This window comes from Pundamilia nyererei, unplaced genomic scaffold (genome assembly GCF_000239375.1).
Source record: "Pundamilia nyererei isolate P.nyererei 1_Seehausen unplaced genomic scaffold, PunNye1.0 scaffold00257, whole genome shotgun sequence".
In the NCBI taxonomy this organism is placed as follows: Eukaryota; Metazoa; Chordata; class Actinopteri; order Cichliformes; family Cichlidae; genus Pundamilia; species Pundamilia nyererei.
This window is the reverse complement of record NW_005187658.1, coordinates 149,667-160,304: the sequence shown is the minus strand read 5'-3', so window position 1 is coordinate 160,304 and position 10,638 is coordinate 149,667. Positions and strand designations below refer to the sequence as shown.

Sequence of the window (10,638 nt, the reverse complement as noted above, 5' to 3'; positions counted from 1 at the left end):
TAGGCGAGTGGCTCCAGCAGATCCCGGGAATAACATCGGAGATCTCTGTCCAGAAGAGCGCAGTCCTGGGAACAGCTAAGATACTGCAGGACCCTCAAGCTCCCAGGCCTCTGGTAGAGGACCCCAGCTTGAAGGGTAAACCGCCCGCAGGGGCGTGCTGGGTGTTTTTATAATGTTATCATTGTTATTTTGGTTCCAGGTGGAGATGTGTGTGTGGCAGGTCATGACAGCGGGCCAGTGTTTGAAGAACAGCCGAGCAGTTTAATTTACCCTGAAGGCCTGACTGAAGGCAAAGTGACCCTGAGCTGTCAGGCCAGAGCAAATCCAGCTGCTGCTTATAGGTGAGTCTTACACACTCATTCCCTGTGGAGCCCACATTTTATAAAATGAGTTGGTCTTCTAAGTTTGTTTTAGGGTACTTACTTTGATTCCTATATTAAATTGCTGTCTTATTTTGGTTTAGAATGGGGCGAATAATCTTTTGATCCCCTGGTGAATTTGTACAGGGGGGAAAATAAGTACTGAACACGTCACCAATTTTCTAAGTAAATATATTTCTAAAAGTGCTTTTGATATGAAATTCTCATCAGATATCAGTAACAACACATCCAGTCCACACGTGTAAAGAAATCAAGCCACAGATGTCCATGCAGTGCCTTGTGACCTCCAAACATGGTTCATATTATTGCATTCAAAAACTTGATCTTGAAGTTTTGGTCTCATCTAACCAGACTCTAGTCAACTAACATTTCACAGGCTTGTCTAAATGTTGTTCAGCAAACTTCAACATGCTTTTTCTTTCAGCAATGTTGTCTGGAGTGGTGAGTGTGCATATGGCACTTAAGTGCATTACTTATTGTTTTCTTTGAAACCGTTGTACCTGCTGATTCCTGGAGCTCTCCACAGGTTGTCTTTGGCTCTGGGACAACCCTTGTAAAAATTCTTTTCACTCTTCTTTTTGCAGGGGGCACCTGGTCATGGCCAGTTTATGTCAAAATGATGTTCTTTCCACTTGTGGACTAACCACTGCCATCAGTATGTTTTGCAACAATTAGGTTGCAAAGACCTTGTGAGAGCTCATTGGTTTTACCCATCACAAGCTGTTTATCGGGTGCATTGGTAATGAGACACTTTTTTATAGGCCTTCAGTTTGGACTGAACTGTACTTCACCCACATTTGATGCAAAAGAGCTCATTGCTTTGGACCAGTAGGTTCGGCTACGTACAGGAGAGGCAAACTGAATGAGACTCAGGCAACTGTGAGTTTAGAAAACCGCTGGCTTGTGTATTTTTACTCATTCAGAAAATAAAAGATTGAAAATTAATAACAAACATACTTTTCAAATGAAAGTATCCCTTTTTGGTACCAGTATTTTCCTTCAGTGACCCTGGAGTACAATCACAGTAATCACTTAAAAAAAACCTTACCTGGGTGCACCCTTCTAAGTGTATAATCAGGGTTCAAGTTCAAGATAAACCACAATCTCAATTACCAAAATCCAAATAGCAACGTTCATCTGCAACTTCACAGACTTTGTTAGCTGATTGCAACAACCATTGAGTTGGAAAAATAGATCCAACGGTCCACACCCACTTCTCTTCCTGTTCATGGGATGTATAGAGTCCGTAAAAAGTCCTTAAAATAAACCGTCCATAAGTCCAGGGGGTTTGTGTGAAGAAGGGGAACAGTAATATCAAAGTGGTTTTTTGTTGCAGCTGGCCTACCACACTCTGCTGTGCAGCACAGAACAAAGTCAATTGGTCCGTCAACGGGGTTGGCTCGCCATCGATTACAGGATCCGTTGCAATGCATCGATAGGAAGGACACAAAGGAAAAAATCGGACCTGTCCACGACAGTGTCATAGGACATTAAGTTCCCATATAATCACAGATCACTACTTGCTATCACTTAAGATGTACTATTTGTAACGTTACCCATGTTACAAATTGAAAATAAACACACAATCTGTGCAACAGTTTCAAAAGCTTTTTTTTCCAATAAGTAAAATAAAGTTTTTCGCAAAACATTGTAAACAATTTCCTAATAAATACTAGAAAATTTTGCTTACAATGAACTCATGGAAAGTGCAGATAAACAATAAACAATTAAAATGCTCACCGATCTCAAAAAAGAATGGCGCAGGAGCGCGAGATGGCGCAGGAACGATGAAATGGCGTTGTCTAATTCTCGACCTTCCCCGACCTAACAATGTAAAAGGAACCAAACTAGTTACTCGTCTTACCAATACACATGCAATAAAACAATTTTTCATAAGCAGCAAGTGCTAACTCTTCCGTTTATATCACTTTTCCCCGTACCTCGTTTCAGTTAATCTCCGTCTCCGTCTCTCCTCGCTAGCGTGCTCATGGGGTATTCGTGAGAGAGGAGGACAAACCTGCACTCTCTCAGCCGTAGATGGCGTGCGGGGCACTGCACCACGTTGCAGCAGCTCATTGGCTAAGAGCAACCCACGTTTACTTCAGAACTCTTAACTCTTTCACTGCTGAACCTGTGGCTCATTCACTATAAACCGAGTGTGACTGCTAAGATTGATAGTCTTTTTTTATTTTTTGGTACATTTTCTCCAAGCCATACTTAAATATGGGTTACACAGGTGTCAGCATTGATTGATCATGCTGAATCTGCGATTTGAAATGTGTTCCTCATTGGATTCATCCTACCGTGCAAATAGACTTGGACACAGTAGCCGATCTCTTACAGAACCTATGATATCTTTGGGTGGATCAGCCCGCTGAGGCCAGACTCAGACTCTGAATTTCAGTTATTAGTTTTAATACTTTTAATATGTTTTCAAGTGTTAAGTCCTCATTCTGACTCTAATATTTACATTTTCTCCAAGATCCAGTCGTTAGACACATTGTTGTGTTTCTGTCCTTTTATATTGATAACTGAGCGACTGGAAAATCACAGAATAGCCAACTAATGTAAACCAAGTGGGTGAGAACACCACTTGTCTATATTCTTAGTTAACATTCTTGTTTTGATTTAGCCATATCTCATATGTATTCTGTAATATCAAACATTAGTGGTGGCCCGCTTGAAGCTGACGCTGTGTGTGTCAAAAAGAAGCACTGTGTGGAGACTTGATTCGTTTGGCCAGAGTCACGTGATCAGTGACGTCCGAAGCTTCATTTAGAACCTAACTGCTTCGGTGGTTTATAGGGAAGTGAATCATTCGCGGGATTCATGGAGTGTTTTGATGGTGAGAGACAGCAAACCACTGATTATTGTATTGAGAGATATGGAGCCAGCGAGGAAGCGAGGAGGTTCTGTCGCGTGGGAGTATTTAGAGTTGATTTTGGTCAGTTTTGGTTGGGTTTTCCAGCTTTGTGTTCTTGTTGTTTGTTTTTGTTTAGTGCGTGTTTATTTTTTCTGAAAACGTGAAAAACTTAACATGTCAAAAATCTGCTTTTCATAATATAAATATCATTAAATAACTTTAGAAACACATCCATTTGACTCTTTTTATTTAATGTAATAAAATATATTTTATTTTAAAAATAATCTTAAAATGTTTTCTGGCTGATAGTCTGTGGGACCCAGGAAGACCGTACACCTGCATCTCTACAGTTTCTGTGTGAGAGGATTTTCTTCAAAGGAGAAATCATCTCAGCCATCGCACGAAGGAACAAATTCTCTTTTTAAATAAAAATTTAAAAGGGTTTCCTTAAACGGATCATGTCTTTAATTTGCAAGTACATATGCTTGATCTCTTTCCAGTTCACAATCAATCTACCCCCAGGTCAAAAATATGTGTAAGAAAATTGGCCTAATATAATATTATTTATAAACATACCTGTCCAGCTGTCCAGCGATTAGTGCATGGAGGCAGGACCTCACAGCAGAAGCATACTCAATAATGTGTTGTACATTATTATATGTATTTTTCACTTATTGTATTTACCAACATCAAGAAGTCAGAAGTAAAGAAAGACCACATCATGGTGCATGTTTGAACAAGGGAACTTTATTGATCACAATAATTTATTAAATAAATAAACAAACAAAAACATGTTCAAAGCAGCACAGCGGTGGCCCAGTGTCAGACAGAACTCCACTCTGCAGCGTGAGCAGTCATAATGAAGCAGTTGGTTTTATTTTGTGGATTCAAGCTGCTCTTCATATCTTTGGCCACCAGATGTCACCAGAGAGGACTGTGTTGAAAAGCTTCGAGTAATGAAAACGTGCTTCAATACTTCAGAAAGCTTCATTTGGCCGAGTTTGGTTATGTTTTCCACTTTTACAGATTATATCATGTAAAATCTTGGTTTAAATCGATTCTGACAGGTTTGTTAAGTTAACATGTTTTTTTTTTCATTTCAACTGTTAATTGGTTTAGTTTGAACTCACCTTACCTACCAGTGTGCCAGGAACAAAAGCAGGAAATGTAGTTTTACTGTATTTAATCTGGTTAATCTGAGGTCACAGGAAGACACCAGGTGAAGAAGCAGGAGAACCTTTGTAATTTAATAAAACTGATTTTAGACTGTGTTTATAGAGAAATTGATTTGTTGTAATACGTATTGTGTCTGAGTCCAGAAATCTATCTTACCTATCTAATGGAGTAGTCCAGGGTGAGATTGTTTAAGTGGACCATTTAAGCAGAAAAGAACCAGGTCAGTGTAGCTGTTTACATTTTCACCTTCATTTCCATTGAATTAAGTTCAGTTATGTTTATTTGAACTGAGTTAACTATGGAGTTGAGTTTCTTATTAAGTTTTGTAAATATTGTTTGGTCACAAAATGTTGAATAAATCACTCGCTCCACTGGACAGCATCAGTCTCCTGCCCTTCTTTAGCTGCTAAGGTCAAGTCCTTCTGGAAATGTGTCCACTCCTTTATGAGTGAGGACATGGATCGGAGAGTCAGTCAGCAGGATGGGAGGAGTTAGAGAGAAACTTGGGGTTTGTTTGAGAAAAGCTGGCCGTGAGTATGTTAGTATCACAGACCCCAGTGACTGACTCAGAGTTGAAGTGAACTTTTTTCTGCAACAGGAAGCCAGAGTTGCAGCATCTCAGGCTGAACAAACTCAGTTGTTAGCTAAACCTGCCCAGCCAATTAATTTTTTATACTGCAGGATAAAAAAAAGCCTGAATCAAATGATTATTTCCATTTATCATGCAGGTGGCTTGTGAATGGGACTGCGGTTCCACTGAATTTGGACCGATACTCCCTGGTGGCTGGTACCCTGGTGATAAGCAGCCCCGACCCCATCCGGGATACAGGCTCTTACCAGTGTCTAGCTATCAACCGCTGTGGCACCATCATTAGCAGAGCAGCCAACCTCAAGTTTGGTTGTAAGTAATAAAGACCTTTCAGTCATTTTACTTGTTTGAGCTGCCTGCTTTAAAAACATGGCAGAAAAGGCACCAGACAAAAACACGAGTTTACATTCTTTGTCTGCTTCTGGATCAGAGCTCGCTGGTTTTAGGACTTTTCTCTGTTCTTTTCAGCATTTATTACTTATTTGTCTGCATTTGCTTGTTCCAGACCTCCATGACTTCCCTCCAGATGGCAGAAGTCCTCAAACAATAACTGAAGGTCAAGGAACGTTCTTGGCCTGCCAACCTCCTCCACATTACCCAGGTACCTCTCTGTTTCATTGTTCTTGAAAATGATAATTTATTATATATATTGTCAGAGAGCCACAGAATAGTCCTGTGTGTGGCTGGAACATTAGTTTTTTCTTTTGCATCATTTTCCTTGACTAAGAAAAAAAGAGTCGTGCTGCAGCTAGCCACCTCACCACTAGTGCCCAGGGCCAGAAGGTGATTAACAGGTCAGAGGGGCAGAATATGACAGTAAATATGAAATGAAATCTGATACATTGTGACTGTTATGATTGTGACTTTTTACAGTGAAATCTAAGCGCTGACAGAATGAAACGACTAAAGTGACTGACGGCGATTCTTTTCTTCTCTAGCGCTGTCTTACCGCTGGTTTCTCAACGAGTTTCCCAACTTCATCAGGAAGGATGATGGGCGCTGGTTTGTGTCACAGGTCACGGGGAATCTGTACCTGGCCAAAGCTGAACCTAATGACACAGCAAACTACTTTTGCTTCACAACGATCAACATGGAAGTTAGCACGAAGAGCACATTCAGCAAGGCCAACCAGCTCACGGTAGTCCCTGATGGTATGAAAGACCTACAGCTGCATCACTTGTCTCTTAGCATCCTCACGTATAGTTGTTCCGCTGTCTTTAGTTGAGCATCAATGATTCTAAAAACATAGGATAACAGGGTGTTGTTGTTCACTGATAGCCCAGTGCAACGTCCACTTTTAAGTTGTGGCATTAACTTGCCTGTTATCAGTTTACTAAAGGCTGAAGCAAAGTCGACTCAGAGACAGCTGCTGACTTTCTCCTTCTCATCAGTAACCCTGCTGGTCAGCCCATGGAATACTGGCCCAAGCCTTCCACTAAGGATCTCGTTTAGACTGAAAGGATTTGGAATTTTACACTAAAGAGAGGTTATGGCACAGAATTAAGTGATAATCTAATCTAAGAAGATTTGCTTTTTCATTCCAGCCAATCCCAGGAAGTCAGCTCCAACCATTAAAGTGCGCTTCCTGGCAGATACCTATGCCCTGGCTGGACACACCACCCAGTTAGAGTGCTTTGCTTATGGAAAGTAAGTGTCCATCGCAGAAATTGCTGTGTGATGCTTCTGATGTGTCTTATATTATAGAGTGATGCGGTTCAGCTGTAGTAATACATGTCCAGGCATTTTTACATCCTCATACCTCAAACCTAATTATCACTCTCTGATCGCTGCACTGCATTTTATTGACCTCTTACTTCCATCTCTCAACTCTCGCTTTGCTTTTCATCTTAAAGTCCAGTTCCAAAGGTGCGGTGGAGGAAGGTGGATGGTCTAATGCCATCCAAGGCAGGCCCCACTGTGGAGGGTCCCACCCTGACCCTTCCTGAACTCTCCTTTGATGATGAGGGCATTTATGAGTGTGAAGCCTACAACTCAGAAGGAAGGGACACGTACCAGGGACGCATTAATGTCCAAGGTGACTACAGGTTCTTCATTGTGCAGCAAAGCATGTGTCATTTCATTTTTAATGCACTCGTGTTCATTTTATAGCTCATGTGTATTTGTTTTTTCTTGACTTTCTTCTCGTCCAGCTCAACCAGAGTGGTTGCAGGTGATGACCGACTCAGAAGTGGAGATTAGCTCAGATCTTCAGTGGAGTTGTGTGGCTGCTGGAAAACCTCGACCCTCTGTACGCTGGCTACGCAATGGACAGCCACTTAGTACACAGGTAACACAACACACACACACCTGTCCATAAAACTTCTGAAGAAGGCATTTGGCATGACCATGTGGGTACAGTTATCCTTTGGACTCGATTTTGAAGCAGAGAGATATTTCTTTGATGACAACCTCTCAGCCCATCATGATGGTACTGTGGGCATTCCAGTAGTTCCAGCTGGTGGCAGCATCAACCCTTGGTGCTTTCTGTGTTGTTCCTTAACCCTTTAAAGCCGGTCAGAGCGGCACGCTCTGTTTTGCGTAACTATTTTTAAATCCCTGTAGAACCGGAACCGCGTAAGCTAGCGCAATAATTTGTTTTGCATATGAAACCGGAGGAGTTGTACTTACATCTGATGCCATCAGCTTGTCCTCGGTCACGGTTTCGTTCCACATATAGCTTTGCAAAAATTGCATAAAAAGCGCTTGCAGGAACAAAAACATAATACTCCAGAAACACGCTTTGCCGATCCGATCAGCTGTTCATAACACTTCCCACATTGAAAAAGACGTCACCCTAACTATCACATGTCCGCCATTTCCTGCCCGAAACCGGAAGTGACGTCACATTCGTGAAAAATATAGTCTTTTACTTGCAGGCCTTAAAAACCTATACTGGTGTTTTTATAAGTCATGGTTGACTTTATGCTTTTCTGAATAGTTGCTGGGATGCTTAGAACTCGAATTGCACTGCTGGAAATAGTTTATTTTGATGCACCTGCTGTTTTCTTTGCAAATTTGCATCATAGGATTGTTTTTTGTTTTTCCTGCAGTATATAAAAATTGCTGTATCTCCAAAATAAAACTATGAAGACACTTAAAATAAATTTCCTGTTGTAAACTATTTTTTGCAACTTTTTTGTATTTACAGTTTTGAGGGATAAGCCTCTTAAATTTCTCCAAGTAGAAATATATGTAAAAAAACAAAACAATTTTCAATTCTTTTGTAGTTTATTGCACTTTTTTGTAATTAATGTAGTTACTATGCACTTAATGCATACATATTATTAAAATATGGGATATAGCACTTGTATTGATGTATAGCAACTTGAAATGCTCCCAAAAATGGCTCCACAGCATGTAAAAATATAAAGTAAGCTCTGGCGGACTTGGTTCTATGGTAGGTCTTACATCCTAACAAATTTCCTCTCATGGGTGGGTGACAGGTTTATGGAAGCCCGTTTCCCCCCCTAAAAAAAAAAAAAAGGATCCATAACTCAAAATTTCGAGTTATTTTCTCGAAATTTTGAGTTACTATCTCGAAATTTCGAGTTATTATCTCGAAATTTCGAGTTATTATCTCGAAATTTCGACATATTAACTCAAAATTTTGAGAAAAGCAACTCGAAATTTCGAGTTAGCGCTGCCAATCAGTAATCTACATGAATGACGTCATTTCCATGTTACCCGGAAGCTGTAGCCCTCAGCTACAAATGCTACAGCTAAGCTACCGGTATTACATCCAGTCGTGAATGCACAGATTGCTGAGTGTTTTCAGCCTGGCTTCACAAATGATGAAATCCCTGTGTTATTAGCTGAATCACATGGTGTTACTATCAGCAAACATACTTCAATTTGTTGGGATCCGTTTTTGAGTGCGCGGTCCTGCGCCATATGCTTCCGGGTAACAAGAAAGCGACCTCATTCACGTATATTTTTGATTGGCAGAGCTAACTCGAAATTTTGAGAAAAGTAACTCGAAATTTCGAGTTATATTTCTCGAAATTTCGAGAAAATAACTCGAAATTTCGAGAAAATAACTCGAAATTTCGAGTTATGGATACTAGTTTTTTTTGTTTTTTTTAGTGGCGGAAACGGGCTTCCATACAGGTTGGATTTTCAATCAGATCAATTTAAATTTTTAGTTTTTATTTATATAGCACATCATCACAACAACAGTTACCTCACCTACAGTACCCTACAATAGGGTAATGTCAGTAACGTAGTGGGGACGGAGCTGGACTCTCTTAGGGTGGTGTCTGAGAGGCGGATGTTGTCCAAGATAAAGACAATACTGGACAACACCTCCCACCCACTCCATGACGTGCTGGCCAGTCACAGGAGCACACTCAGTGGGGGACTGAGATTACCCATGATGCACCACTCCTCCATCTAATAGGCTGTAAACACTGTAATAGTTACACCTTTTTGCACACGCTCTTTTCTTACTCGCTAATGTTGCTCTCAACTTTCTTGATATTTATCTATAACCACCTCTGTCAATCATTGATATTTATTATTGAGTGATTGGTATATATTGTGCTATTTCTTAAATTTGTAAATCTGTAACATATTGTATTGTTAAATAGTTTGTTGTCTGTTTTTGTTACTGTACAGGAGCAACTGTAACCCACATTATTTCCTTAGGGATTAATAAAGAATTCTGATTCTGAGTACAACAGCAAATCAGAATAACTTGTATTTATGTCCAATTTCTAGAACTGACCTCAAAATCTGCAGTTGTTCAGAAATGGCTTCATTAACCTTCTGGAATAGTATTCTGAAGTTCCAAGACCTTAGAGATATTGTAAATCTGAAAACTCCTTAAAAAGGGGCATGGGGTTTATGGAGAGGGCTATGAGCACATTGTGGCATAACTTTTATAAGTTCCTTATTTATTAGGGACTTCGTCTTGATCCCAACCATGGATACTGCCTCTTAAAAGCAGTGAAAAAAGGAGCCAAAGCATAATCAGACAAATAAGGAAAGCTGTGCTTCAGTTAATGATTCGACCTAAGAACACCTGCGTGTATGAATATGGCTTTTGTCCTTTAATAGTTTAATTGTCACTTTAGTTATTTCTGCAAACAGTGAGCTGAATAATGCAGTACTGTACAGCATGCTTTGTTACACATGTCACAGATCGGTTTGTGCTTTCTGTAACTTTATCTCTTCTTTACCTTCTTCGGACCTCAAGGATCGTGTGGAGGTGAATGGAGTTCATCTTAGAATCATCAACCTTGCTCTGGAGGATTCTGGCATGTACCAGTGTGTGGCTGAAAACAAGCATGGCACCATCTACTCGACTGCTGAGCTCAGGGTCCAAGGTAGATAGAGACTTTTCATTCTCGAGCCAAGTAGTCAAGTTTTTATTGTCAACCCAACAATATACACTCAAGTACACAGTCGGGTGAAATATCGTCCTCCTATATCAAAGGTGCAGACTGTACAATGAAAGAAATTAAAATACATACGTACAACTATACAGAAACAAGATAAACTACGAATAAGTACAACAGTGTTGTGCTTGAATAGAAATAGAGTAAGAATTAGTGATGGGAATTCCAGCTCTGGCTCTTTCGGCTCCCAAACTGGCTCTTCAGGTTGTTTTGTTGCTTTAATTAATTTATTAT

General features: G+C 40.2%; 1 protein-coding gene across 1 annotated transcript in view; it reads left to right on the top strand.

The window, feature by feature from the left end:
• Window positions 1-10,638, top strand: part of cntn2 (contactin 2) — a 112,152-nt gene that overhangs the window by 66,161 nt on the left and 35,353 nt on the right. The window contains exons 3-10 of the mRNA XM_013915095.1: window positions 200-341; window positions 5,148-5,320; window positions 5,514-5,609; window positions 5,947-6,159; window positions 6,553-6,655; window positions 6,862-7,043; window positions 7,159-7,295; window positions 10,203-10,332. Of these exons, the coding sequence (XP_013770549.1) occupies window positions 200-341; window positions 5,148-5,320; window positions 5,514-5,609; window positions 5,947-6,159; window positions 6,553-6,655; window positions 6,862-7,043; window positions 7,159-7,295; window positions 10,203-10,332 (1,176 nt within the window). The remainder of the gene's footprint in view (window positions 1-199; window positions 342-5,147; window positions 5,321-5,513; window positions 5,610-5,946; window positions 6,160-6,552; window positions 6,656-6,861; window positions 7,044-7,158; window positions 7,296-10,202; window positions 10,333-10,638) is intronic.